The 26,107-nt window shown below is 51.0% G+C and overlaps 13 protein-coding genes across 13 annotated transcripts; 7 read left to right on the top strand and 6 right to left on the bottom strand.

The window, feature by feature from the left end:
• Window positions 1–77: 77 nt before the first annotated feature.
• BO83DRAFT_386178 (kinase-like protein) lies at window positions 78–2,108 on the bottom strand (the record flags this gene model as incomplete). The annotated part of the gene is made up of 8 exons (XM_025532658.1): window positions 78–178; window positions 315–477; window positions 535–875; window positions 1,053–1,258; window positions 1,318–1,601; window positions 1,858–1,890; window positions 2,012–2,016; window positions 2,072–2,108. The coding sequence occupies 8 exons, from the start codon at window positions 2,106–2,108 to the stop codon at window positions 78–80; spliced, it is 1,170 nt and encodes a 389-aa protein (XP_025391236.1).
• Window positions 2,109–2,657: 549 nt separating this feature from the next.
• BO83DRAFT_376021 (exosome non-catalytic core subunit RRP40) lies at window positions 2,658–3,832 on the bottom strand. The gene has a single exon (XM_025530609.1). It carries the CDS (start codon window positions 3,598–3,600, stop codon window positions 2,761–2,763), a length of 840 nt encoding a protein of 279 aa, XP_025391235.1. The 5' UTR covers window positions 3,601–3,832; the 3' UTR covers window positions 2,658–2,760.
• Window positions 3,833–4,066: 234 nt separating this feature from the next.
• BO83DRAFT_332465 (ribosome-associated complex protein SSZ1) lies at window positions 4,067–6,415 on the top strand. Its single transcript, XM_025528300.1, has 5 exons — window positions 4,067–4,219; window positions 4,326–4,362; window positions 4,430–4,556; window positions 4,612–5,383; window positions 5,445–6,415. Exons 1-5 carry the CDS (start codon window positions 4,130–4,132, stop codon window positions 6,117–6,119), a joined length of 1,701 nt encoding a protein of 566 aa, XP_025391234.1. The 5' UTR covers window positions 4,067–4,129; the 3' UTR covers window positions 6,120–6,415.
• Window positions 6,416–6,722: 307 nt separating this feature from the next.
• BO83DRAFT_376019 (SUR7/PalI family protein) lies at window positions 6,723–8,245 on the bottom strand. Its single transcript, XM_025530608.1, has 4 exons — window positions 8,039–8,245; window positions 7,668–7,965; window positions 7,425–7,607; window positions 6,723–7,376 (listed from the first exon to the last, which is right to left on the bottom strand). The coding sequence occupies exons 1-4, from the start codon at window positions 8,049–8,051 to the stop codon at window positions 7,130–7,132; spliced, it is 741 nt and encodes a 246-aa protein (XP_025391233.1). The 5' UTR covers window positions 8,052–8,245; the 3' UTR covers window positions 6,723–7,129.
• Window positions 8,246–8,361: 116 nt separating this feature from the next.
• BO83DRAFT_355421 (uncharacterized protein) lies at window positions 8,362–10,175 on the top strand. Its single transcript, XM_025529146.1, has 4 exons — window positions 8,362–8,924; window positions 9,044–9,229; window positions 9,363–9,665; window positions 9,726–10,175. Exons 1-4 carry the CDS (start codon window positions 8,859–8,861, stop codon window positions 10,107–10,109), a joined length of 939 nt encoding a protein of 312 aa, XP_025391232.1. The 5' UTR covers window positions 8,362–8,858; the 3' UTR covers window positions 10,110–10,175.
• Window positions 10,176–10,366: 191 nt separating this feature from the next.
• BO83DRAFT_376017 (tRNA methyltransferase RSM22) lies at window positions 10,367–13,147 on the top strand. The gene has a single exon (XM_025530607.1). It carries the CDS (start codon window positions 10,407–10,409, stop codon window positions 12,981–12,983), a length of 2,577 nt encoding a protein of 858 aa, XP_025391231.1. The 5' UTR covers window positions 10,367–10,406; the 3' UTR covers window positions 12,984–13,147.
• A 545-nt stretch (window positions 13,148–13,692) lies between these two features.
• On the bottom strand, window positions 13,693–14,261 carry BO83DRAFT_386173 (DASH complex subunit SPC19; the record flags this gene model as incomplete). Its single annotated transcript, XM_025532657.1, has 2 exons — window positions 13,693–14,073; window positions 14,130–14,261. The coding sequence occupies 2 exons, from the start codon at window positions 14,259–14,261 to the stop codon at window positions 13,693–13,695; spliced, it is 513 nt and encodes a 170-aa protein (XP_025391230.1).
• Window positions 14,262–14,561: 300 nt separating this feature from the next.
• On the top strand, window positions 14,562–15,081 carry BO83DRAFT_424409 (F1F0 ATP synthase subunit i; the record flags this gene model as incomplete). Its single annotated transcript, XM_025535157.1, has 4 exons — window positions 14,562–14,598; window positions 14,680–14,709; window positions 14,849–14,899; window positions 15,026–15,081. The coding sequence occupies 4 exons, from the start codon at window positions 14,562–14,564 to the stop codon at window positions 15,079–15,081; spliced, it is 174 nt and encodes a 57-aa protein (XP_025391229.1).
• An 832-nt stretch (window positions 15,082–15,913) lies between these two features.
• BO83DRAFT_414978 (mitochondrial 37S ribosomal protein uS14m) lies at window positions 15,914–16,924 on the top strand. The gene is made up of 3 exons (XM_025534604.1): window positions 15,914–16,076; window positions 16,145–16,316; window positions 16,379–16,924. The coding sequence occupies exons 1-3, from the start codon at window positions 15,970–15,972 to the stop codon at window positions 16,439–16,441; spliced, it is 342 nt and encodes a 113-aa protein (XP_025391228.1). The 5' UTR covers window positions 15,914–15,969; the 3' UTR covers window positions 16,442–16,924.
• Window positions 16,925–17,045: 121 nt separating this feature from the next.
• BO83DRAFT_355416 (uncharacterized protein) lies at window positions 17,046–18,388 on the top strand (the record flags this gene model as incomplete). Its single annotated transcript, XM_025529145.1, has 4 exons — window positions 17,046–17,113; window positions 17,175–17,290; window positions 17,345–17,896; window positions 17,967–18,388. 4 exons carry the CDS (start codon window positions 17,046–17,048, stop codon window positions 18,386–18,388), a joined length of 1,158 nt encoding a protein of 385 aa, XP_025391227.1.
• Window positions 18,389–18,513: 125 nt separating this feature from the next.
• Window positions 18,514–19,629, bottom strand: BO83DRAFT_435114 (TMEM199/VMA12 family protein; the record flags this gene model as incomplete). Its single annotated transcript, XM_025535865.1, has 2 exons — window positions 19,292–19,629; window positions 18,514–19,218 (listed from the first exon to the last, which is right to left on the bottom strand). The coding sequence occupies exons 1-2, from the start codon at window positions 19,562–19,564 to the stop codon at window positions 18,514–18,516; spliced, it is 978 nt and encodes a 325-aa protein (XP_025391226.1). The 5' UTR covers window positions 19,565–19,629.
• A 146-nt stretch (window positions 19,630–19,775) lies between these two features.
• On the top strand, window positions 19,776–20,828 carry BO83DRAFT_332450 (tubulin-binding prefolding complex subunit PAC10). Its single transcript, XM_025528299.1, has 3 exons — window positions 19,776–19,856; window positions 20,046–20,517; window positions 20,596–20,828. The coding sequence occupies exons 1-3, from the start codon at window positions 19,834–19,836 to the stop codon at window positions 20,698–20,700; spliced, it is 600 nt and encodes a 199-aa protein (XP_025391225.1). The 5' UTR covers window positions 19,776–19,833; the 3' UTR covers window positions 20,701–20,828.
• A 381-nt stretch (window positions 20,829–21,209) lies between these two features.
• atg26 (UDP-glucose:sterol glycosyltransferase) lies at window positions 21,210–25,331 on the bottom strand (the record flags this gene model as incomplete). Its single annotated transcript, XM_025527292.1, has 3 exons — window positions 21,210–21,428; window positions 21,478–24,057; window positions 24,108–25,331. The coding sequence occupies 3 exons, from the start codon at window positions 25,329–25,331 to the stop codon at window positions 21,210–21,212; spliced, it is 4,023 nt and encodes a 1,340-aa protein (XP_025391224.1).
• Between the last annotated feature and the right edge of the window lie 776 nt (window positions 25,332–26,107).

The raw sequence follows: 26,107 nt of genomic DNA, 5'->3' as shown, positions 1-26,107 counted from the left end.
ACACTAACACGCATGCATTTACAAGGTGTAACGCGCTCATCTTCGTCGTGGATCTCATGTAGAAAATGTGTATTGGTTTAAGTATCATAATCTGCATCCTGCTCTGACCTCAAGAGAGCAAGTGCCTCGGAGGCCTTTATTCGACTCGACGGTACAAATCTCATCAATTGCCGAATGACTAAGGCAAGACGAGTAAGTATCGGGTCCGGATCCCTTCTACTGAGCCTCCTGTCTAGTTCAGACACCTCAACTTCTTTCAAGGCAATTAGTAAACAAGCCTTCTATCATGGAAGCACAATGGTTTATTTACTCACCTTCTGATTCTTTTAAACCACGCTTAAAGTTCATCTTCATGCGTTCCCATATCGGCCGCCAGTCCTTCGGCAACTTCCCCACAAAGCGGATCATCTGTGAGACCAGGACTTCATCTTCGCCTAGGTATTGGAAGGGATATGACCCAAACATGAATGCATGGATCTCAATGTGATGTCAAATTCATATTCTCTGCAGAAAAGGCAGAAATGGGGTACTTACCATACAGCCAGCGCGCCATAAATCAACACGATAATCAAAGCAATCAGTGAAAATCAGCTCAGGGACCCGCAATTGCCCTGGCTGAGCAAGTACTTTAGGCTCGTTCCCCCGCAGGAACGCTTCCCCAAAATCGAGAATCCGAATATCTTCTTCATCTTCGTCTACCCAGGTTTCCCATTCTGCGGATTTTACTAATTGTTTCGGTAAGCTGTTGTCTAGTGGCTTGCCGTCGAGTCGAGCTAGTTCTTCTACTTCTGGAGATCCGATGACTGCGAAGAGCTCTTCTTTCGAGGCGTGCGAGAAATTGGTACAGCTGAACGCGATGTTTCCGCCGCTTATATCTGTCTGTGTCAGTATAGTAGCGTAGTGGCATAGTCTTTGTGGGTGAAGTACCGCCATGACCCATACCGGCTTCATGAATCAAGCTGATAGCCTCTAGAAGCTGCTCCGACATATCCGAAGAATAATGTCCATCTCAAGGTCATCCCCAAGGGAGTAGTAGTCATCAACAAACTTACTGACAGAAGGACCGAGCAATTCGAATACAATACACAAGTGGGTACCATTAGGGCCCTGATGAGTAAATGAGTCGAAAACGGAAACAATGTATTTTGCAGACGGCTTTCCCTGGGAACGGTCTGCTAATAACTGTAGATTGTAAAGTCCTCGAGAGCCCTGGGAGGTATGTGCTCTCATGATCTTCACTGAAACCCATTGGTTTTTCCTGATAACCCGTTACTTATAGTAGAGACATGTAGACGTTACAGTTGGTAACAAACTCACTCTTTATCGTACGCAAGCCACACGGTGGAAAACCCTCCCCAACCCAATTTATGGTGAATTTGATAGCGATCATCCTTGAAGGTGTCTCCCAGGGAGACTGGGTGGTATCCACCTGGTCGATACTTTGAGAGCTTTTCCTGTCGGACAGGTCTTCCATGACCTGATGGTGGGTTATGACGACGGAAATTAGAAGGTTTGTTCAAGTGGGTTTTACTGGCGAACTTCCTCGACTGCTTGCCTCTTATCGAAGGTGTAGTTCTTTCTTTTAACTCTGTAGCTGACGCCTGCTATGTAGTATTTAGAATGCTTCGGGGTTGTATCGGGGCTGTGGGACCTCTCTAGACTGGGTGGGGGAAAGCCATTTGTGGGGCCCGACAGGATCTTAGTGTCGATCATAGTAGCATTCCGGACTTGCCCTAGATACTTGATATTGCCATATTCTTTGGCTGCTGGAAACCAAGCCCCCTACTCCATTGTCTTTGACTTGTAGAAGAGCTGGTGGAATACTACTAGTTCATGGATCATTGAAAATTTTCTTACTGAGTCAGGTCCGATGCAAATAATAGCACAGTGCTAAGATACTAATAGGCAATATATATCTTCAACGAATGTAACTATTTAAGTAATCAAGTGCCGGTGGCAAGCACAACAATGATGTGAATTGGGCAACAGAGCCATAGAACCGCATTCTTACACTATCTATTACAACCCAAGAGCACAAATTTCCAAAAGTGCATAATGTATCCTGACGCACATTGAGGAGTTAATGAATTTGAAAGTAGAAAGTACATGGAGAATATCTATATATGCTACAGATGGCCCGCACATATACTGCTGGTGGTAAGGTATATTTTGGAAGCTGAATGCATGGCTTGTTATCCAAATTGTTTTCTCTATCTTTACTGATCGAACGCTTCTAGTCCTTCTGTTTCCCTTGAGAAAATGAAAAGAAGACAGTTAAGGGTTTGCCTCCTCTATTATCTATGCAGTATCGAAGGAAATTGTGACTGGCGACAATGGAGTACTGTGTTTAAGTGAGAATCTCCCATTTGTATTCTTACCTATACGGGGTGGATACTTGACATGCCCAACTGCTATCAGAGTTTCTGGGTTCTTCCTTACTTGAATGAAACTGACATTCATATCTCTCATGGTAGGTAAACTCTAAGGAAGCGCTGTCAATTACAGATATAGCAAACCCGGAGCGATACATAGAACATAAAAGTGGTGTTGCAAGCACTTTAGTATAGAAGAGACTCCAGCTCCCTCTCGAAGAGGTTGCTCTGCTGGTCACAAGTTTCTACTGCTTATACCAGGCCGAGAACAATACACCAACGTATGTACAGCTAGTACCCACACTTCTGCTACATATTATCGCTCGCAAGAATCATCAAACAATGCATGGTATTATCACACGATCAATCATTAAGAGACAAAGCACATCTATACCTCAATCTTCATCTCCCGCAATATCCTCGATACCAACTTCTTCTGATCCGCCGGATTCAAGTCGTGCTCATCAATCGTAGTCAGACACCGTCCCACAGCTACTGTCGCCTTGACGGAAGTTTCGCCTCCGCTAGAACAGTCGACCCAGACTTTACCATTTCGTCCCACGGCGATCTCAAAGCCGCCCGATTTTTCTAACTTCTTGCCCAGTTCCTCCAACACTACCAACCCGGCCACACCATCCTGTGCGCCCGAAGAGGATGAGCTCGCCCTCATCAACCTAGCAGCCATGCCAGTAGAAACATCGAACACCATTCCCCCATTCAATTGACCGAGTCCTCCAGGTTCAGCCTTGCCCGTTGCAGGGTTCACACAGGCCAGCTCAACCTCCGCGCCCGCGCCCAGACCCACCGAGAGCACACGCGCGTAAACCAGATCGCCTTGTTTCAGCATCGGCCGAGTCTTCTTCGTCGCACCTTCGAAGGATAGCTGTCCCAGTACCGCATGGGGCGCTTGCGGCGTGATCATACAGTGAAAATAGTCCACGCTGGAGTGGTGGACCTGTGCGATGACCAGGTCATTAACAGTAGGAATGTAGCGGCGATTCGGAGTCGAGAGGATAGATACAGCGTTCCGTTTGGTGTCTGTGGAGAGAATGCCGGCTTGTGTGGCTGTGAGGACATGGCTAGGGGAAGATGATGCTTGAGGGGAAGAAGAGGGCGGTTGCGAAAGTAGACGGAGACCGGGGCCAAGTCTCAATGGCGCGGAATTGGTGGATGGGAGGTATTCTGATGGGATCTCGTCCCCGGGGAGAAGGATCAAGGGAGATGACATGTTGGATGTGTGTTTACCACTGGGGCCTGCAGTGGGTGTTGAAGATTCACGAATGCTGGAGTGGTTGACCGCGACGGGCAAAAAGAAGCACAAATCCAAAGGCTTATCGGGTGGTGCTTATCTCCACGTGATCTAGCTCAATCTAGATTGAAGATGAGACGGACGCCATGATGGTCTGAGAGTGAACTATACAGGGTATACTTGCTGTAAGACTGTAGTGCCTGAGAAATCGCCTTCTCATTTTTCTATATTAATTGATATATGTGGAGAGAGATCAATCCCATTAGATTTTCGACGCTACTGCTGCATGACTGCCGGACTGTAGTTGCACCGCCACATTTCCTATCGATAAGCCGTCAGCCACAGCTGCCCGCCAATTGCAAACCAGCCAAAATTTTTTTCCTTCGGGGCAAAACGAAGCGCGGCGGTTCGAGAAGCAGCAGCCCGACTTACTTTGACTTGATTTCCTCCTCTTCCTTTTCCCTCCTCCCCCAATCCCCTTCATCTCTTTTCACATCCTACCGTCAAGATGAGCTCCGAAACTAACGGCACTGCTGAGAGATTCGCCATCGGTATCTCCTTTGGCAACTCCTCCAGCTCCATTGCCCGCATCAACGCCGTATGTGAATTTTGTACCCTTCCCATGCGGATGCCCGCCCCATTGGGACTTTTACACCACCGCTGTGCAAAATTGCGACAGACCGCTGACTTGATTTGGATCATAGGAGGGCAAGGCTGAGGTTATTGCCAACGAGGAGGGAGGTTAGTATATTCTAATGCGCTTTGGAAAAAGTCTTGTATTCGAACACTTCGACTCACCCATCACCAGACCGTCAAATCCCTACCGTCCTCTCCTACATTGATGGCGAGGAATACCACGGTACTCAGGCTAAGGCCCAGCTTATCCGCAACTCCAAGAACACCGTTGCCTACTTCAGAGATTTCCTTGGCAAGGAGTATGTCAACTCGTTCCGATGACAACTAGGCGCACATGCTGACGGACTTGCACAGCTTCAAGTCGATAGACCCCACTCCCTGCCACAACTCGGCCCACCCCCAACAGAGCGACTCGACCGTTGCTTTCTCCATCTGCGATACCTCCAGCGAGACCCCCAACACCGTCACCGTCTCCGAGATCACAACCCGCCATCTCCGCCGTCTGAAGCAGTCTGCCGCTGATTTCCTTGGAAAGGAGGTCAACGCCGCTGTTATCACTGTCCCCACCGACTTCAAGGATGCTCAGCGTGAGGCTTTGATCGCCGCTGCCAACGCTGCTGGCCTTGAGGTCCTGCAGCTCATCCACGAGCCCGTTGCTGCTGTCCTTGCCTACGATGCTCGTCCGGAGGCTGTCGTGACCGACAAGCTGGTCGTTGTCGCCGACCTTGGTGGCACTCGCTCCGATGCCGCCGTCGTTGCTTGCCGTGGTGGCATGTACACCATTCTTGCCACTGCTCACGACTACGAGTTGGGCGGTGCTCAGTTGGACAAGATCATTATCGACCACTTCGCTAAGGAGTTCATGAAGAAGCACAAGACTGACCCCCGCGAGAACGCTCGTGGTCTGGCCAAGCTGAAGCTGGAGGGTGAGGCCACCAGAAAGGCTCTCAGTCTCGGCACCAACGCTACTCTGAGCATCGAGTCTCTGGCTGACGGCATTGACTACGGCTCTACCGTCAACCGTACCCGCTACGAGCTGCTCTCCGGCAAGGTGTTCGCTCAGTTCACCGGCCTGATCGACCAGGTTGTCAAGAAGGCCGGTCTCGATGTCCTGGACATTGATGAGGTTCGTTCCGACCAAACCTTTCTTATTCGTCCTGCTCGCAGCCCGATCCTAACTTTTGCAGGTTATCTTTGCTGGTGGTACTTCCCACACCCCCAAGATCGCCCAGTTGGCCCGCAACATCTTCCCCGAGAAGACCACCATCCTCGCTCCCTCCACCTTCATTGGTGCCATCAACCCCTCCGAGCTCGCTCCCAGAGGTGCCGCTATCCAGGCCTCCCTGATCCAGGAGTTCGACAAGGAGGACATCGAGCAGTCCATCCACCCCATGGTTACCGCTACCCCTCACCTTCAGAATGCCATCGGTGTCGAGTTCACCTCTGGCGAGACCGTTGACTTCAAGCCTCTCCTGAACACCGAGACTGCTCTCCCCGCTCGTCGTACTGCGCAGTTCTCTGTCCCCAAGGAGGGTGGCGATGTCTTCGTCCGTGTCTGCGAAGGTGTTCGTGAGATCAAGGTTACCAAGCCCGAGCCCAAGCCCAAGGAGGAGAAGACCAAGACCGAAGATGATGAGGATGACTCCGACTTCGACTCCGATGAGGAGGAAGAGGAGGAGATCCGTGAGCTCGTCTGGAAGACCGAGAAGCCCATTGCTGAGCTGGCCGTCAAGGGTGTCAAGGCTGGCAGCAAGGTTGAGCTGATGATCCACGTCAACGCTGACCTTGGTCTGCAGATCACGGCCAAGGAAGTTGGCGGCCAAGGTGCCGTCCGCGGTGCTGTTGAGGCTCCCAAGGCCTAGATTTTCCTTTAACGTATAATTTTCTTGCTCATATATCTTTGAAGATCTCAAGACTATAACGATGCTTTCCTTCTATGAATCGATCTAGATTTTTATAACCATTGTTGAACGACTCCTGTGACCCCTGTGGCATCTTTGCAACTAACCTTGCATTCATTGTGTGCACCGGGCAGGACTCAGGGAATATGTTCTGCATTCTGTCTTGCTATGACTTATTGATGATGATGTATCGATGAAGGCTTCTAAAAGTATATAGAGCTGTTTTGAAGCACAATAGAAAGCCGATGTGTTTCCAGACTCACTTACTTAACATATTCAGAAAGTAACAATGTATGGGACTAAAGTTGTGCCGTAGGATTTCACTAGCTGCTTCTGTAGGGCACATTCTTCCACCTCCTTGTGACCCTAAGGTAGCACACGCAAGCGCAATTATAATCATAGATAGAATATACTAAGTAGAATAGTAACAAAAGATCAGTGGTCTCACAACCTATCCGTTTCACAACATTGAGCTTAGGAAGTATAATCAGCTATTCTTATACATTATGCATACAGTTTATTTCTCAGTGCCGACTATTATATTGAGAAGGATGAAGTGTCACGTTCTGTTAGTCTTCATGTATCAGTTCATTCTTTTCAGATAAATTGTATTACAATTAAGGGCGGATAGATATAAAGTAGCAAAGACAGTATAATACATGAAACTTGGCCGAGTTAAAACAGACATCCATCATCGAAGAGACATTAATGTTAGCATGCGCGGATGAGCCCACTTGATCTCTCGCACAGGAGGGTGTGACTATCAACCCACAAAGAACAAGTCATAAACAAACAAATCCATACTCCGGTAGACGCACCCTTTGGCGTTGACAGGGCGACTATAAGGCTTGCGGCCGATAGGTAAACAATTGGCGGAGGCCGGCGTACTATAGTAGGTATTGACGAAGTACTATAGCCCATTTCTTTCAATTCTTCCTGAAAAATATCAAAGAAAGAAGACCATGTCGAATTTATGGCGCAGTCTCCTTGTTGCTTCTTACGCTGTTTGAGCGTGCGGACGAGAAGAAGCCCCGGCGACGGTGCTCACGACCACTGTATCCCCTCTCCTTGCGCCCGACAGCACCACCCATGCAATAGAACATGCATGCAAGCAGCAGGCAAGCCACAGCGGTCCACATGAAAGCGAAAGCCTTGACACCCACGCTGGCGCTCTGGCCATTGGCGTTGAACTTGTTGCGTCCTTGGACGTAGACAGCACTTGAGATTGTTAGTGAAGCTCTGATTTGGTTTCTGTGCTAAACTTACGTGATAAGGCAAGTCGTGATGATCTGGAAAACCAAAGCGATCCAAGCCATCAGCGAAGAGACATAGCTTCCGATGCGCGTGCACATGGCCAGGAACCCAGTGAACAGCGACACCACGCCGAAGAAGAGCGCGATGATGAGGAAGGGGAACGAGAACCGAGATGTGAGGAAGTAGTGGTTCGTTCTGTGGAATGTTAGATTGGGATCGTACGACGGAAAATCTGGCAATTGATTGCTTTCTTACCCGATGAAAGCAGAGGGAATGTTCTCAGTGGTGTCAAAGTTGCGCCGGCTCGGGGGATCAAATGGAAAGTCTGGGTAGGACGATCCGCATTCGTTCTTTCCATTGGCCGACACTGCACATAACTCCCAGAAAGTCCAGCGAGATAAGGACGGGGCACCTGGAATATTGCTTGTGTCGACCTGCAGGAAGAAGATTTCGTTCAAAGGGCGCGAGTTTCTCGCTCCGCCCAAAAATGTCAGGAACATCAACAGAAGAGCACCGGCCGTGAAGAACAGGCCTAGGAAGCCCATTGCAACTCCTAGAGTACAATTGGTGTCAGTTTAGTTGTTGTGCGACGCAGCAGGCACTCATCCTGCAGGGGATATACTCACTGCTGAGAGCCATTGTAACGGTGATTTGTCAAAATTTCTGAGTTCGCTATTGAGTCGGTAATTGGAAGAGTCCAAGCACAAGCTAAGTTATTGATTGCGAACAGGTATCTATCTATCATTCGAGAGAGAGATGCGAGACCCTATAGATGGGGAAGAGAAACAAGAACAGACGTAGGATCGAAAGGGTCTGTCTGCGAGGGAGTGGATATCCGGAGAAGCCGGTGGAGGAATGTGGGAGGAGGGGGGGAAATAAAGTACCAGGGGAGCCATAGTAGTGATATAATGATGAGGGTGACCTTCAACAATGAGCGTAACTGCGAATCAATGTTTTCTTTGGATCGACGAGGCACAAACTGGCCAGCCATGACGGCGTCGACGTCATGGTTGCAGCAGGCCCCGCTAACTGTCCTCGGCTAGTCTAAACCTTAGCGTTGCGCTAGTTCATATCGGGATAAGGCTGCCTGAGGGCCTGGGCGCTGAGGCCCATCATTCCTTATCCATGACGTTGTCGAACTCCCTCTTCCGCTGCAACTTTCGTCTTCTGAACAAACGTTGCACCACCCACCGTCCATCCATTGAGTTGGGTACCCGCCTTTCCTCCTCTCGGATCGACGTGGATCACTCGAAAGCCAATGCGGATTTTTTCTTCTGTCGACTTCGTCACCAGACCCTGAAGACAAACCCTGCTGCCTACCGTGTCCTGTCCACACCCCCATACCCCCCCATCGCTCCCTACCGATCCATTGACCACTGCCGGGCCAAAGGTACAACCATCCGATCTCCCGAGGATTGCAACTAACCCGCTGGGTCCTTGCTCACAATGGCTACTTGGGCTTACCCGCCTCTACCCCCAGAGCGCCTAGAACAGGAAGTCGACTCCGCGTTGGTATGCCCTGTTTTATTTCTCCGTCCCCGGTGAACCTCAAATTTGAGCCGACCCGATGGCGCACATGCATCATCGATAGGGCGAGGACAGTACTGACTTTTTTTGGGCAACTGGTATAGGCGAAAGAGCTAGAATGGCTATTACGTTCGCTGCAAGACTCCCTTACCTCGCTACGAGAGGGCCTCCATGAATGCGCGGCTCTATTGGCACCCAAAGAGCCAGGATCAACACTCGTCCTCTCTTCTCTACGCTCTGAAAATGTGAAAGGCTTTGTGACTCGGGTTGGGACAAAGATCGTGAAGGGCGTATGTTGTCACTACTCACATTTATTGCTTATGATGCAGCCCAGTGACATGGACCCGCATCCTTTGCGCGCTATGGCCGTTGTTTATCACAACGTAGCGCTTCCAGGATGACGCTAATCAAATCTCTCTATAGGACATCCAACTCCGTCTTAGCTCCCTTGCCTCGCGGGGCTCAGCCACTACCCGCTTGTGCCTGGCAAATACCCCTACAACACCTGAACTCATTCTAAACCAACTAGTCTCGGTCAAAAACTTGGTCAATCAAAGTCTCGACATTGTCGATGTAAGCACCTGGACCGGTGACCCGCTCAACGCGGGCTTCATCTACAGCCAACTGCACCTCCTGCGCGAGACGATCAGTGAAGCACGGCAGATGCTGAAGGGCGAAAGCGATAAGTTTAGAGGCAAGTGGTGGGAGACAAGTGCGCAAGAGGAGGTAAGTGGCTATACTTTTGCTCTCTTCGTTCTAGATCATAAGGCTAAGCTGTAGTCGTAGATGTTTGACCCCCCGCTACCGGCATACTTATCATTCCATCTATCCATTGCGGACTCGGCTTTAGTCCTGTATTTGAGGACGCTAGAATCGAACACCCCCGTCCATACGCCAACTGCATTCGCGACTGACATATCTCTCACCGGGTTCAATCTGCGGGATCGGTTGTTTGGAAGTCGCCATCGTCCTCACGACGAGGCAGGCGATGTCTTCACCTGGAAAGGGGATGAAGTCAAGGTGAGGGAGAAGATCCGCGTAGAGAGCCAGGACCCTAGCCTTATGGCCGTGATGGCCAAACTAACCGCTCTTGAGCACGAAGTGCTGAAGTGGATATCAGCTCTCAAGGTGCTCATGGGTAACGAAGATACGGACAGCGAGTCTCAGTAGTATATCCAGCTAGTATAACAGCTTTGTAAATAGGTCTATTATTAAGCATCCAACATTTCCTCCCACCTCTTGATCTTTGATGCATGCGCCTCTCCATTCCTTGTGCTTCCTGAGGCACCAATTCGTTCTATGATTATGTAACGCTCTGTTACTTGAACAGCCAATAGGAGCTGCGGAATTTCTGATGGGCATGCGGCTTGGCGCGAGTTTTCCTGGCAAAAGCTCTCCAGTGGCAAGACAATTTCTTTCAGGTACAAGCTCCTGATACTTGCATCTCGAGCCGTGGAAGGGTTGAGGATGTTGTCACGATCTCCGGCAGTCAGGGCGACCCGGTCCAATCCCCATGTCCTATTACGTCCGGCCGTATCCAGGTCGCCGCAGACCGGTTCACAGCCTCTCCGCCGCGGAGCTGCAAGCTTCATAGCTGGGCGCCCCAGAACTTCGATTGCCCGCAAAACATCCCCATCGACCTTACACTTGGAATCCCTACTCAGGGAAGCTACCTACGCTCGTTCTCAACAATGGCTGCACGGCCGGAGGCATGCGTCGTCCACGACAGCGACGGAGACCGGCCCCGATGCGGAGAAGAAAGATGCTATTTATGCCTTAGTCGACAAGATCAACGAAACGGATCTGGAATTGGCTGAGCTTATGCACGAGCTGGATCTTTTGGACGATCACGAGAAAGCCCTTAATCTCGAAGGTCTCGATTTCGATTATGCGTTGAGTCAGACGATCGGTCACCGGGACGAAGAAACATTGGATGCGCGGGTGCGAGAAGCAAGACAGGAGTTTGGTGAATACCTTCCGGAGGGTCTCTTGAACGATAGAGAGACTCAGCTGTATACTAGGTTGTACGGTGAACCAATCTATCTTTCGCAAGAGTCTCAGTTGGACCTAGTGGAAGAAGAGATAGATCCGGATAAACTATACCGTGAAGATGGTGAGGGCGGCTGGGAAGAAGTTGCGATGGATGAGTCTGAGACACACAACGAACCTCCGTTGGTCTATGATATGGAAGCTCCGCCGTCAGTCGAGGAAACGATTGCGATGCAACGGACGAGAGAAGTCGCCGAGCAGTTGGGCGGAGAGATCATGCTCGAGCAGTTCGAAGAGGAAGCAGCAGCAGACTCGGCTCCCAAATTCCATCCTTTGACCACAATGGGGAAGTTTTCCACCGATCCTAGCACTATATTCATACCCAAGGATAGCGTGACGGGCCCTATTTCTGTCATTCTGTCCGACTTTTCGAACAAGCACATTGCGGATACCGCCCACCGCACACTCGGCGGCCAATACCTTCCTTATTCCACCACAACCCCTCCCCTGCGCTTGCAAGCTCCTCAACAGCCGATTCCTCTAGAAGCATCCCAGCGGTACATGAGCGAAATGGAAGCCAATGTCTTTCTCGCCACTCTCTACCCTGGCATGTATGCATCTGTCCTGAGTGTTTTGGTGGAAGTCCGGAAACGCTTGGGTACGGACTGGATCCGGAACCTGATGACACAAGAAGGGGGCCCCCATGTCCTTGATGTTAGTGCCGGTGGTGCAGGTGTTTTGGCGTGGCGAGACATCCTTCGTGCGGAGTGGGAAGCCATGACGCCAGAGCACAGCTCAGAGGACCCCTATCCCGTGGGCCGGTCGACCGTTGTCACTGGCTCCGACTCTCTTCGTCTCCGTGCCAGCGCGATGCTCGAAGATACCAGCTTCCTGCCACGACTACCCGACTACGTCCATGTTCGCGAGAAGCCAACCTTGCAAGATGAACGGGCTCCTCCCAAGCGGAAACAGTACGACATCATCATCGCCCCACACTCCCTGCTCGGAATTGAGGAAGAGTTCCTCCGGAAGGAACATGTACAGAACCTATGGAACCTCCTAAACCCCAACGGAGGTGTTCTGATCCTCTTAGAGAAGGGACACCAGAAGGGCTTCGAAGCCGTTGCCGGAGCGCGTGACATGCTCCTGAAGCGATTTATCTCCAGCCCCGGATCCACCACATACGAAAACTTGACCGAATCGCCCGAAGAAGACACGTTCATCGAGAAAGAAGCCGGCATGATCGTCGCCCCTTGCACCAACCACAACAAGTGCCCCATGTACCAGATCCCCGGTCATACCAAGGGCCGTAGGGATTACTGCCACTTCCAGCAACGCTACATCCGTCCGGCCTTCCTCCAGCGCATCATCGGCGCCAAGGACCGCAACCACGAGGACCTGAAATTCAGTTACATCGCCGTCCAGCGCGGTGTCGATCGTCGTGTTGAGGACAGCATCATCCAGGGCACCGAGGCCGCAGATGCAGCGTTTCACGGATACGAAGACGAAGTCGAGATGCCTAAGCAAGAAGCCGAAGCATCGTCGGACGAGGCTGTCGCATCCGACACTCGACCTACACCTCCTACAGAGCAACAGGAAACAGGAGGCGTCAACTTCCTCTCCCTGCCCCGTATCGTCTACCAACCTATGAAGCGCCGTGGTCACGTCATCTTCGACCTTTGCACGCCGGCCGGCAAGATCGAGCGCTGGACCGTCCCCCGGTCGTTCAGTCGGCAAGCGTACAAGGATGCGCGCAAGTCCCAGTGGGGAGACCTGTGGGCTCTTGGTGCGAAGACTCGTATTGCCAGATCGCTGAGACTCGGCGAAAAGCACGGTGAGAGTAGGAAGGAACGACTTGCCCGGCGGGCTGCTGAGAAGGAGGAGATGGAGGAAGACGCAGAGGATGCTTTGGAGGAAGGTATGGAGGCTACCAACAGTATGCCTGATCTTCAGACCCCGATTAAGAAGAAGGGCCAGAAGATACCCAGTTGGGAGAAGCAGCAGATGAAGAAGAAGCGCAGGCAGGCTTTGAAGCAGGTGAAGCCTTCGGCCTAAACTATCACTGGGTCTGAGCTAGCTTGTTACTTTTTCGGGTATCTACATTGGAGTCAAAAGTGGCGTATAGAGGGTTTGGATTGCTTCCTGGCTAGGAGCATCATTTGTGGGTTGGGGACGGTCATTGTATTATATTCCTGTACGATATATGACATGTAGTATAGACCATAGCTGTTGGTTGTAAAAGACTTCTTCACTCAATGGCACAATCTCCATTATTCATCTTGTGCATGGTCATTATGCGTAGCGGGAGAGGCAGCTCTATAGATCCCTCTGCAAGTGCCCCAGGGACTTCTATGATTGAGCATTCCACGTGGACACTGAATCTTCCCAGCATTGCCCTTTAATTCTGTCATCCTCCGCTCATAGTCGTGAGAGCGCGATGGTTATAGCTTCGCCGGTGGTCACAGCAACCCTGCATTCTCAGCAGTGTCGACATGAAGAGCATAGTTATAGTCGCAGTACGGCCATATGTGGATATCAGCGGCAAATCACGCAGCCCAAGCCACATCTCCTGGCGTAGCATACCCTCTTCTGGCTTGGAGATCAATACCGTATCCACATGCTACCTTTTCCTAAGCCATGCTCTCATTTCTCATTTTCCCGCTATTCTGCATTCGCAGAATCAGCCCAAGGGGCCTGAGAAGCCCATATCAAATCAGTCGTCGCAAAACTCGGCAAGCATCACTTCCAACCTTGAAGCCGAGCTTTAGTGAAACGCCATACTCTTCCTCAACTGCCTCTCCCTCTGCGTACTCTGCAACTCCAACCTCTCCACCGCATACTGCAGCCGTTCCTTCTTCTGCATCAGTCGTTTCAACTCCGCAGCCTTTGCAGCCTTCCCTGAGGCGCCCCCGCTCTGGAGTCGATCGCCATAAGCGCTACGCATTCTCGAAGGCTGACGGCTCTCATTCGAGTACATTCTTCCCTCTTGCAGCTCGCATTTAGCTCTCAGTCCTTGTTCTCGCCGCGAGAGCTTCTCCACGTGGTTCGACGCTAGTGAGAGCAGGTGGGCGATGCTGGGAGTGATTTCATCAAGGAGGGATTGTTGAGCTTCGCGCAGAGTAGGTTCGGGAAGGAGTTCGAAGTGCTGTTGTGGTTAGATTGGGTGTTTTGATATCAAGCAGGAGGGTATGGGGTGCGTACTCGGGTTGTTTGCAAGACCTTGCATAGTCGGGGAAAGTCGCTAATACCGGAGTCGAGGGTGGAGATGGAGGAATCGAGAAGTTGGAGGGAGGATCCGAGGGATGAGACGGAGGCTTGGAGGTGGTCTGCCATTGCGATTATGTTGAAAGGAAAAATAAGGTATCTGCTGGAAGAAAAGCGTGTTGTGTATTGTCCTGATTAATCGTTATCGTGATTGTTGATTGTTTACTGCGGAGGGGCAACCAGCGATAGACGCCGCAGTAAAAGCGGCGCGGCAAATTCTTCCCGAAGCGTTAAAGCGGCCGGGGATTCGGACTCCCGGACAAACCTCGTTGTACCCGCTCTCGTCTCGTCGCTCCTTCACCAGCTGCTCCAACTCCCGTCTTTCCTCCATACCCAGCACTTCGCTTTCAATTAAACGATCTGCCCACCATGTCTCTCCTCGGAAAGAAGTTCCCCACCCCCGTTGGTACGTTTGCCGTGGTCCTGGCGCGCCTATGTTGGGTTCGAGAGAGATGAGAATACGAACTGACCTGCTTTGCTCATTTAGCCAAGCCCATGGCTCCCTTCTTCGCCGCCGGTATGCATGCACACCTATTACTTTATTGAATGGCTTTGTCTGGCCTGGATAGCTATGCGGATATGACGGAATAGCTCCCATTGAAGCGCGTTGAGAGAGGGGGGTAATAGCGGCTTTCTAACGGTATTTCGAATTACAGGTCTGGTCATCCTCTACGGTGTCAACTCTTTCGCCAACGTCATGATGTCGAGTAAGTGAACCTGTTACGACATTCTCCAATCTCAGCACGGTGTTAAGCGTCCGCTTGAATTCAACTTCGAATCCCTTGTTCTCTCGATCCGAATCGTGCATGCTAACCTCGGTTGTTACACCTTAGCCGCCGAGTTCAAGAACGACCCCCGCAACCCCAACCTCAAGAACCAGAAGCATTAAATTAGCTCTGGGTGAATTTCCGAGCACGCGGATATGGCGGATGAATGCGTGGCTGTTGTGGGTGGTTTGAGAGCCCCGGTTGCTGCGGGTTCGTCGGTCAGTCGAGTTTGCGGGCATTTACTGTGTATAAGCTTATAGAAGATACCGTCATACGACATTTGCCAATTGATATGTTGTATACCTATTTCTCCGCTTGATGGTGGTGGTGCTCCGCTCGGGGGTGTGCGGAGCCGGATAGCATCGCTGGAAGGCTGGTATGTAGGCTCCTGGTGGATATGGCCACGATGGAAGCTTGGACTAGTTGCATAGACGTAGTGTGGCGTGCTGCAGGTCTTTGTGTGCACGTAGAGTATTGGAAGTATATGTTGGTCTGCTAGTAGCTTAGGATAGCCATTGAAAATGATCATAACAAGTCGCTATGCTTATGGCGTGCAATTACAGGCTGAGCTCTATCGCTACAATGTAAAGCATATTTCTTTTATCGTCCATTCTGCCTGTAGGATCATAGTGCGTGTAGAGCTTCGAAGTAGGCCCAGATTTTGGATAGTGCACGTTCGTTGCACGGTCAATACGCAAGATACCAATGATACTTTCCGCGACCTCTCCAGAATTAAGGACGCGGTTCAAATAGAAATTCATCATATATAGCACATCATAATATAAATAATTTGATTCTTGCATTACAAAAGTACCCTCATACTCAGTATATCCAAAATTCTCCCCCCATCCGGGTGAAAAGAGACAGATGCCCCTAACCCAAACAGGCAATCCGCATCCCGACTCCCGTGACTTTCGCCGCTCCGGCCAAAACCTCCGGCCATCAAATCCATCCCCAAATCGCATTCAAGCCAAATCAGCGCCAGGAAACCCCCCTTTCACCAGGTCAACATGTCGCACTTCCGGTCCAAGATCCTCGATCTCGGCGGGTTCATCAACCCCCGTGTTGTCCGCGACCACACCAAGCGGAAGGTTTTCGAGCAATTCGAGCCGGAACGGTAATTCCAACCCATTCGTTAAAAGGTCCAATCAAACAGCTACTGACTGATAATTTTTTTACATATAGCCAAGCTCTCCGCTACGTGATTCACAACACCTCCCTCCCCCAGCGTGTGCGCGCTCAGGCTCAGCTCCAGCTCGCTTCCATGCACGCCTACACTCGCTCGACGCAGATCAAGAACCGCTGTGTGGCGGGTGGTGTTCCTCGCAGTGTTATTCGGGCGTTTAGACTTGGTAGAGTAAGTCTATTTCTAGTCAATACCTAATTGACTGGATAAATACTAATGTTTGGTGTGTACAGTACCAATTCCGTCAGCAGGCGCTGGCCGGTGAACTCCCCGGTGTGAAGAAGGCCAGTTGGTAAAATAGTATGGGAATTTTATGCGAAAAGAATACATATATTTGTGATAGCTTTCATTGGGTTCGTTCGGCGGGTTCTTCCTGAAAGGCGTTTGTTTTCAACTTTCCTCCGTTTCCTTGTTGGTCAGAGGACTTGTATATTAGGTTTTGTTAGATGATGAGGAGGAATAAGATATGCCTTTTCATTGTCTTGAGTACTGTGCTTAGTTGAGCTGGTCTCTGATCTACAGTACTCCCAGAGAGGGGGATTGCAGTAATGTGGCTATTTTCGGGGGATTATGTTCGGCATCATCCATAGCTGGATGTGACACCGTCGGATCTTGTCGATTGGTCTGCGCGGTGAAGGGCGGATGTTACATGAAGTACTAAGCTATGCATTGACAAACGCATGCACTTGGCTTCACTTGATATTCACTGGCATTGGCTGGGCGAAGTTGCAGTTTCTTTTTGGTTCTCCTGTTTGTTCTTGCCGTTGCTTTTATTCTAGATCTGTTGTCTCTGTCTCTGCCTCCGCCTCCATATCTCATCTCTCTCTCTCTTGCTGAATCCACTCATTGTTACTCACACGCTCGTTCTCTCGTCATCGTCAAACTACTACATTCGCCACAATGTTCGTCTTCAGCCGAAAAGACCTCCCTGCGGAGCCTGTATTCCCCGCGGACCTGGAGAAACTGGGGTAAGAAGGGACTGAGATGGAGAATCCATCCAACCATAACTCATCTACTAACCAAAGCCAGGTACTTCATCACGAAAGATGACCAGATCCGAAAGATCTCCGCGCCAAAAGAAGAGTTCCAATTCAAGATCAACAGGAACGCGCGGTGGAATGAGATGCAGCGAGAGGCCATGAACAGTATGCATTCTAAGCACCGCTCATCGCTGTATAACTAACCACTCTATATAATAGCATGCATTCGCAACATCGTCCTCTCCCGTCTTCGCAGCCTCGGGCTCATCACTCTTCGGCTTCCGCTTACAGCTCGACCTGCCGATGCGCATGTGCCTATTCTCATCTCCAAGAACCTGTCCACTGCCTCCCGCGTCATCGTTGTCTTCGGGGAGCCTATACAGGATCTTGGCATCTGGGCTTACCGGACTCTCAGCAGCGATGGCATCGAGGTCGGGTCGGCGGTTTCATTTGCGCGGGCTGTTCTGGATCAGAAAGACACGGCTCTTGTCCTGGCAAACACGGGGCAGTTGGTGTGGCACTGTGGCTCCGGTCGAGCGATGACACTGACGTCCTGGCATTGCGTTCCTCGAAAGTCGGCGGTAGATCCGCCGCTGGTTATGACTCGTCGGAACAAGATCCCTGGGAATGGCGACTGGCAGGAACATATTCAGTATGTGTTTGAGGAGATCTTGGCTGCTCGGGGTCGGCTGGTTAGGGCTGATGCGAAGATCGGGGTGGTGGGCTTGGATGATGGGGGGTTGGGCGCTATTCGGTATTTGGGGAGTAACTGTATGTCTACTTTTCGTGCTTCAAGGTTTATTGGTGGTTGGTTGTCTGGTATCTGGCTAATAAGTAACAGGGGAAGCATGGCGTCCATATATATCAGCGATCTGTCTCACCAGTCCATTTCACCGGATTGGCGTTGACTTTGGAGACAAGGATGATAAAGATTCTAAGGACCCCTCATCGTTTGTGAGCTTCGTCTCCTCGCGTTGCCGTGGGTATATCCTGTCTGAGCAGGATCTCGAGCTGCCTGTCCCTGCTCCTGAGCATTATGGGTGCAATTGCTATTCGTCTGGCGAGCCGCTGATTACCGAGTGTGTCATGCCCAAGGCGTGGGAGGATATGCTGAAGTGGCTCAATACGACTTTCGAGGATCCAGAATACTGCGAGGCTAATTTGATGTTCAGAGAGTTTTCGGGGAATATGGGGGGTGATGCTATGAAGAGAGTTGCTGAGCTTGAGCAAGAGGATGATATGATTGCTTGCAGTGAGCAGTAGTTAGCACGAATTCCTATTGATACAATCTTACTAACCGTAGTGCATATGTCCATCATTAGTCCATTATACAGTAATATACACTACATTGAATCATACACCACATTAACCCTAATAGTGTATCCTATTCACTCACTCTTATCCCTCTGCATATTCTTATCCACATCCATATCCTTCTCCTTCTCCTCCCACTTCTCCCTCACTCTCCTCCTCAACCCCCCATTCACCCCTCTCCCCCAAATAACCTCTTCCTTATCTCCACCCTCACCATCCTCCCTACTCTTCCCCCCACCAACCCTCTCACTCCCCACAACCACCTTCCTCTCCTTCACCCTCCTCTCCCTCCCCCTCGCAACCTCCACCTTCCTCAAATAAATCGCATAAATCATCACCTCCGCCACGCCCACCACCACCGCCGCCCCCAACGACACCAACACCTTCACCGACTCCGACACTCCCTGTCCTGTGCCCTTTCCCCTCCACACCCTCGCCACAGTAGATACCAGCATCTCCGGGGACCGGAAACTCCGCAGCGCCCAGTACACGCTGAACCCGGTGATCAGGACGGAGAGGAAGATGTTGAGCACGAGGCCGGGGGTGAGGGGGTCTGTCTCGTTATAATCATCATTGTTGTTGGGGTTATGTTTGTTGTGCAGTGCTTCGAGGGTTGGTGTGGAGGAGGTGAAGATTGAGGGTTTTGTGGCTGCTGTTCTGGAGGATGGAGGGAAGAAACCGGATGAGGTGAAGGAGGATGAGGATGAGGTCATGCGGTTGTAGGCGTCTGTTTCGGCGGCGGCGAGGAGGCGCGCTTTGAGGGCAAGGTATTCGGGTGACTTTTAAAGGTCAGGTTAGTTAATCTTGTTTTGTGTATAGTGTTGGGTGATGTGTTGGGGATAGGTGTTGTACCGGCTCGGGTTTCTTTGGCGGAGGAGGAACGTAGACTTTTGTTCCGCGGAGGAGGGAGTTTAGGGTTTTGCTTCTATCGGTGTTTGCAGAGGTAGTAGCGGTGGTGGTGGTGGTATCTTGTTGTCGAAAGTATCGAGCTATCTTGATCAATTGGTCGTGGGAGATCGGGTCCTCTAGGTTCAAGGTATCGGGGAGGGAGAAGTCATGTCGCGAGGTAGGAGGGAGGGCCTCGATGGCGGAGAGGATGGAGGGTGTTGTTGTTAGGAGAACCATTTTGTAGATGTTATATATCTTTATAACATTTTGTTGGTTTAGTTGTGTAGGTAAGAGAAAGGAAGAATAGTTGTAGATTGTAGATTGTAAGATAGATAGTATGTTGATGATGATGAAGATCGCCGCAGATGACACCATTCCCGATCAGGAAATCAACTCCCCCACTCCATCATTATCATTATTCCTCACTCCGCGGCCTGCAGTGCATCTCTTTACCTTCCGCCCTCCCCCCCTCTTTCTATCTTATATACTCCGACCTGTCTGTCACCATGGCAGACAAGAAGACTTCCTCGTGAGTACTCCACATTCCGTACACCAAAAAATTCACCCTTCATATACCACACCACCACCTTCTTCACAACAACCCCTCCCCTCTCCACCATCTCAAACCAAATATCCCCAAACCACCCACCCCACCCCCCTCCCTTAAGAAAAACCACCACTAACCCTCCCCCCCTTCTCCCCGGGACCATCAAACCAGAGTAACACCCCCCACCAACCCGCGCGGCATCCCCGCCGCGCCCTTCGTCGACAATGTAGCAGACTACGTATCCTCGCGGAGCGAAGTGGAACCGACGCTACGATCCTTCCAAGAGATGATTTCAAAGTACCAATTCATGGAAGTCAACACGCAGCGCCGGGCTCAAGGTCTACGCGACAAGATCCCCGACATCAAGAAGACATTGGAGATGGTGCGATTCCTGAAACTCAGAAGAGAAAACGCAAGTGCCTCAGCACTCGAAACCAACTTCGAATTGAACGATACATTGTACGCTCGCGCGACGGTCTCCCCCGCTGATACGGAGGAAGTGTATCTCTGGCTCGGAGCGAATGTGATGCTTGCGTACCCGATTGAGGAGGCTGAGAGCATGTTGGATGAGAAGTTGGCGGCGGCGCAGAAGAGTCTGGGGAACTGTGAGGAGGATTTGGAATTTTTGAGGGAGCAGATTACGGTATGTTTGTTCTATTCCATTCTATTTCACTTTTGGTATTTTTGGTTTGGGGGGGATTGGGGCTAATGGTTTGTGTAGACGTTGGAGGTTGCGACGGCGAGGGTTTATAATTGGGATGTGGTGCAGAGACGGAAAGAAAAGGCTGAAGGTAAGGGTGATGAGGAAGGGGAGAAGGCTGCTTGATATCATTTTATTAGAGAGATATGATATGATACTTTTAATGTACTGTTTTTGTGTTGTTTCTGGTTTTGTCTCCGACTACCCTTTTGTATGTATTTAGTGTCAAAAGCAGGCATTGAAAATGAAAGTCTACATGATGATTATTACTATCAACAACGGTAGATCTCAAATAGATATCTGCAATGCGCCGTGCCATTATATGATCTATAATCGCCGAAAATAAACATGGAGACCCTCGCACGCTCATCCAAACACTAGCTCAACAGCAAGTAGAAATATATTAGGTCATGCCAGCAGCTGTGCATCTCGTGAATCATCAATCGCAGCATATGTTTCTCAACCAGACCCATGTAAGCCCAAAGTGGGGAAGCCGAATCGAAAGCAATATTAAAACCATATATCATCGAACAGAGCAAATGCCACAATTCGTAAGTCATACGACGGAAACATCTCGTCAGTTAGCAGTTCATGCTTCGCTTCGAGTCCGTCAACACGCTATCATATTATCCACATCAGGCGACAGTCGGCCTCATGTCCAACTCGGTATCGTCCTCGACAATCGTCCACTCCTCCTCGGGTACGTCCTCGTCCGCTTCCTGTTCTGCCACCGTCTTCGCCGAAGGTGTGGGCGAGAACGGCGTCGAGGATACATTGGAGCGCGCTTGAGCCAGGGTTTTGGCGTACTCTAAATCACGGTAGATCGCTTGAATAGCCGTATCCACTCCGTCCTCCTGTTCAATCATTAGCAGGGCAATATGACTAGATTCACATACGACTTACACTTCGGATTTGCGCTCCTAATTTGTGGGCTTTGACGATCATGCGCTCGTCATGGGTAGCCTCCCACAAAGCCCGAGAGAACATCGTCACGTTCAGCTTCTTCAAACAGATGCCCACGCCCAAGTCTTCAACTCGCGTTCCAAAGAAGAATTGGTCGCCAAAGAACGGCTTGACAATGGTAGGAACCCCGGCACGCAGACTCGCCCCAGTAGTTCCAGCGCCGCCATGGTGCGCGGCGGCATCGATCTGCGAGAAGAGCCAGTCATGGGGTGCCGATTGAATCTGGATGATTTCCGGCGGCAGAGGGACCTCTGACTTGGCACTAGCCGGGTCTCCTAGACGATCAGACCAACCCTTGGACAGGATGCAGCGGACATCGGCCTTCTGGACAGATTCGATGACGGTGCGTGTGAGAGCGGAAGGATCGGACACAACAATTGACCCGAACCCAATATAAACAACCTTCTTGTCATCCTTGCGAGCACGTTGGATAAAGTCAACCAGTTCCGCTGGAGGGGTCCAGTCAGAACCCTCACTAAGAAACCAGTACCCGGTTATGCGAATCCAGTCCGGATAATCCAACGGTGGCGGCACCACGGTGGGCGAGTAGTTGTAGAGGAATGGAACCTTATTCGGCTGCATCTTATCCAGACCGGTGGCCTTCAAGCCCAGCTCTTTCTTCCGCCAGCGGTTTACCTGACCTGCAACCGATTTCCAGAAGACGTTGTCGAACATGACGTAGGTGATGTAGTTGTATGCACCGCCCATCTTGTGCTCAGGAACCGCAAATGCATGAGGATATGCCCGGGTTCTTGACCAAGGCATTGTAAAGGCGCGGAAATACGGAATCCGGAGCGCCTCGGCGATGTGTATCCCGGCCATTGCGCTCGGGGATTCAATGAGGAGGTCGGTGTCCTGGCAAGCTTTCCACGCAGAGGACAGCAAATCGTCAATCCAGCCCCGGAACTTCGCTGTTGCCTCTTTGAAGAACGAGTAGGTGAACATTCCGTTCTCTACACATATCCGCATAAGTTCTGCCGGGTCTCCATCAACTAGCGCAAAGTCAATGCCATGCTTTCTCACCCAAGGTTCAAACTCCGCGTGAGTTGCAATCTTGGGCCTATGCCCTTCGGCAAGAAGACCCTTACACAAGGCAATGTACGGTTGAACGTCACCACGGGAACCTATTGTAAGACACGTAATCCTCAAAGATTCGGTGGGCTTGAAGTTGATGATGGAGGCACGAGGGTCATCAAAGATGGGATGCAATTCGTTGGACTCAGTCATCGCCGAGCGGGAACTCTGCATACCAGTGATGTCCAACCTGGCCTCCTGTAGTAAACGGTGCTCTGCTCTGGCCGATTCAGACTCATCCTTTTCCTCGCACTCTGCAAGTAGTCCGGACGCCATCAAGAATTTTGTAGACTCAAGACCTTTGTGCAGCGTGACAGCGCAATCATCTCGGATCTCAGCTGTGCCAAACTCGAAAAATAACTCTTCGTGGCCTCGAATGACGACAACAAGCCCATGGCGGCCGAAGTTGAACCCTTTTTCCTTGTCCACATTTTCGACATCCTTAAGCGGAAGGATCATCTTCGTACGAGTCCCGGGCATAAGACTGCGAAAGCACAGCTTTTTCTGGCTAATATAGATCTTGCCGTACAGTGGGATCATCCGATGTAGCCACGCGAAGTACGATGCCTGCAACTTCTCACTTGGTGGAAGGGCAAAGTGTTCACGGAATCGGTCACCGTCTTTGCAACCAGCCTCGAGGTCTTCGGGATCAACAGCCTGGTCATCCGCGAGTATATTCTCAGATTCTCCGTAATGCTTGCCGCCACCGGCCCACATCCCAGAAACCTTCTCGAGGTAGCCCATGGATTCACTCGCCAGCAAGTTGCTCATCTGCTTCGATCGTGTCTTCAGGTACTCGGCAAATCCTGCTGCGCGCTGCAAAGGATACACCCCAGCCCGAGCAAGCTCATTTAGTGCCGAAGTGGAAGGGTGAAGTCCAGTAGGAGTCTGAGTATCACGGTCGGACTCACTCACCGCATACTGTATCTCAGGTCCATTCCTGGTCGTATGCACCGACCGCGCTGTTTCATCCGAGTGCCGACGAACAGTCTTCTCTGCACCCGAAGGGCCTCGTCTCATTGTACGAATGGTAGGCGACTGGAATACATCGCTTCGGTTCAATATCTGGCTGGCAGATTCGGTGGTATCTGTCATGGATTGCAGAATACCAGATGCCTCAGTTGCCTGCTCAAAGGAGTTTCCGAAGGACAGAGATGAGTCCTGCTGTCTCATAGGCGGAGACATGCTCAAGGCATCATGCCCGAAACTAAACTGCCCTGTGCTTGCGCTTCGTCGTCGATTGCCGGACTTTCCAATGCCCCGAGATTGGCTTGTCCCGCTGGTGATCGACCACCTATTCTGGGAGGCCCGAGTACGGCGAGAGCGAGACGTCTGCTCAGGCTGTGGTGATAAGGTCTGTTGCGACCGCTTCATAGGCGTGTCAGCAACGAGACCTCTCAGAAAGTTGAATGCATCCTGGCCGTAATTGAAGAACGTGAAATAGTACTGCAGTATAGTCAGCAGTGAGCATAGAAGGCCAAAAGTCGGGCACGTACCTCATCGATGGCGTAGGTTTCCTCACTCTCCACCACGCGGATTTTAAAGGTTTCCGCAAAGTCTACCATGGGGCTCTCTTCGATATCGATGACACTCTCGATAGGGAAGGAGATCTTGACACTGCCCTTGTCGTTGTGGGTGCGAAATATGACCTTCTGCAGAGCCTTGACCCACTCTTTGGCGCTCGAGGAACTATCAGCTCTGAAGTAGTATGTTCGCTGGTCCGTGGTGACCTGGAAGTCTTTAACTTCTCGCCCTTTGTCTTTTGGCTCGGCCAAAGAAGCCGAAATCCCGTAACGAAGATCTACATGGCCGCTGGGAAAGTAGAGTTTCGACGGGTCTGCATAGTATGAGAGAACATCCCCTTTCAGCGAGAACCAATACCGATTGTATTTGGGATTCTTCCGGCCACGTTTGTAGACGTATCCGGACTTGATGGCGACGGTGGACTTCCGAGGGAGGTAGGCGTAGAAGCAGATGTGTCCTTCTGTGACATACATGTACCCCTGCAAGAGCATGCTTTGCAGAAAGGAGCATGCGTACTCAACAAGCACCTTTTCCGGCGCCTCAAAACCGAACATCTCCTTGAGCCGTAATGAAAGTGCTGATGCGGATGACTGCTTCCCACTCTCGTCACGATTTTCATCCGTAGTAGACGGAGCGCCTTTAGTCGAGTCCTCTGTGTTCAACAGAGCCCGTGCTTCTACCATGCGACTAAGGACGGGGGCTGCCCTAGGAGTGGCACTGCGAGGTCGTTTGGGAGTGGAGGCTCGAGACATTTCATCACCCGTCGGGGGCTCGGACTGTACAGCCGGTTCCTGACCTTTGTTCTGCCTTGAGTTGATCTTGAACGGGCGCAATAACTTATTATCGGATATTGTTCGTCGATGGCGACGACCGCGCTCCGGGTTCGGGCTCTGCGGCTTGGGAGATAATCGCGGCGATTCATTCCCGCTCCTGATTGGCAGTGCACCAGCGGTAGCAGACAAGTTCTCAGCATCTTTGCGGACACGGTTCTCGTCCTCTCCTTCACTATCACTCGACTCGTCAAACCGCGCATGAAAACCAGATCTCGAGCCCACCGCAGCAATCATGCCGAATATAGACTGGTGCATGTACTGCATATGACCTTCTCGAGGCCCCATACCGCCTGGGGGAGCACTGAAATCCACCTGGGAGTCATCATCTTCTCTTAAACGTTCGGGAAGAACACTGGCGAACATGCGGCTATTCGATATGGACTGCCTGCTTGCGCTGAGCCTACGGTCCACCCGCCGCTTTGCGTCATCTATAAAGGGTCGCATTTTCGGTACATAGGAAGAAAGTGTAGGACAAAGCGAGCGGGAATGGACAGGGTTCAAAGGAAGTAGTTGTTACGACCGAACCCAGGGAGACCCGGGCAGATGACAGCGCTGAAGTGTGATTCGGGCTTGACGGTTCAAGGTAAGTCAGTAGGTTCAAGTCACGTTAGGACCGTGGACGAATAGGTACTCGACTAAGGGCCGATGATCAAACATATTAGCTTGGATCCAGCTCGATCGGGCATAGGAAGAGCTTTTTCTCGGTAAAGAAGAAAAAGCAACGAGGAAGGAAATGTGACACCCACAGCGTCCACACACACACACACAGCTGGGAAGGTGATAAGCACCGTTGGAGTAACGGTACGGTTCCGGACAATGAGAACCGTCAAAGCAAGAGAGACTGGGGCGTGCGAACCATGGCCGGAAGAGAGAGAAAGACTAAGACATGGCACGAGAGAGCAGAGAAAATTAATAAGGAGCGAGGCAGGCTTAAGCGGTCGAGCCAGCAGCCTGTGCGATGCAGAAGCAGAGCAACATGGAATGGGATGAATGGAATAGTAAGTAAGTAGAAAGATGAGCCAACGACTGATTTGGGGGGGTCTGGCGTCACTTGCCCGTATCAGCTGTCCGCCTGAGTATCTACTTGTCCAATCACAAGCATCACATGTGATTGCGGTAGGGCCCGCAGCCAGTCAAAG

The sequence above is a fragment of the Aspergillus eucalypticola genome (assembly GCF_003184535.1).
Source record: "Aspergillus eucalypticola CBS 122712 chromosome Unknown BO83scaffold_5, whole genome shotgun sequence".
Lineage (NCBI taxonomy): Eukaryota > Fungi > Ascomycota > Eurotiomycetes > Eurotiales > Aspergillaceae > Aspergillus > Aspergillus eucalypticola.
This window is presented reverse-complemented; position numbering and strand designations above follow the sequence as displayed.

Coding starts and splice junctions, on each gene's coding strand:
- BO83DRAFT_355421 (XM_025529146.1), top strand. CDS start 8,859: ATGGCTACTTGGGCTTACCCGCCTCTACCCCCAGAGCGCCTAGAACAG. Junction 8,925..9,043: donor AGGAAGTCGACTCCGCGTTG/GTATGCCCTGTT, acceptor CAACTGGTATAG/GCGAAAGAGCTAGAATGGCT. Junction 9,666..9,725: donor AGACAAGTGCGCAAGAGGAG/GTAAGTGGCTAT, acceptor CTGTAGTCGTAG/ATGTTTGACCCCCCGCTACC.
- BO83DRAFT_376017 (XM_025530607.1), top strand. CDS start 10,407: ATGTTGTCACGATCTCCGGCAGTCAGGGCGACCCGGTCCAATCCCCAT.
- BO83DRAFT_332450 (XM_025528299.1), top strand. CDS start 19,834: ATGGCAGACAAGAAGACTTCCTC. Junction 19,857..20,045: donor GCAGACAAGAAGACTTCCTC/GTGAGTACTCCA, acceptor CCATCAAACCAG/AGTAACACCCCCCACCAACC. Junction 20,518..20,595: donor TTTTGAGGGAGCAGATTACG/GTATGTTTGTTC, acceptor TGGTTTGTGTAG/ACGTTGGAGGTTGCGACGGC.
- BO83DRAFT_376021 (XM_025530609.1), bottom strand. CDS start 3,600: ATGTCATCTCCCTTGATCCTTCTCCCCGGGGACGAGATCCCATCAGAA.
- BO83DRAFT_414978 (XM_025534604.1), top strand. CDS start 15,970: ATGTCGCACTTCCGGTCCAAGATCCTCGATCTCGGCGGGTTCATCAAC. Junction 16,077..16,144: donor GAGCAATTCGAGCCGGAACG/GTAATTCCAACC, acceptor TTTTACATATAG/CCAAGCTCTCCGCTACGTGA. Junction 16,317..16,378: donor GGGCGTTTAGACTTGGTAGA/GTAAGTCTATTT, acceptor TGGTGTGTACAG/TACCAATTCCGTCAGCAGGC.
- BO83DRAFT_376019 (XM_025530608.1), bottom strand. Junction 7,608..7,667: donor ATTCCCTCTGCTTTCATCGG/GTAAGAAAGCAA, acceptor AACATTCCACAG/AACGAACCACTACTTCCTCA. Junction 7,377..7,424: donor ATCACGACTTGCCTTATCAC/GTAAGTTTAGCA, acceptor AACAATCTCAAG/TGCTGTCTACGTCCAAGGAC.
- BO83DRAFT_332465 (XM_025528300.1), top strand. CDS start 4,130: ATGAGCTCCGAAACTAACGGCACTGCTGAGAGATTCGCCATCGGTATC. Junction 4,557..4,611: donor AGAGATTTCCTTGGCAAGGA/GTATGTCAACTC, acceptor GGACTTGCACAG/CTTCAAGTCGATAGACCCCA. Junction 5,384..5,444: donor ATGTCCTGGACATTGATGAG/GTTCGTTCCGAC, acceptor TAACTTTTGCAG/GTTATCTTTGCTGGTGGTAC.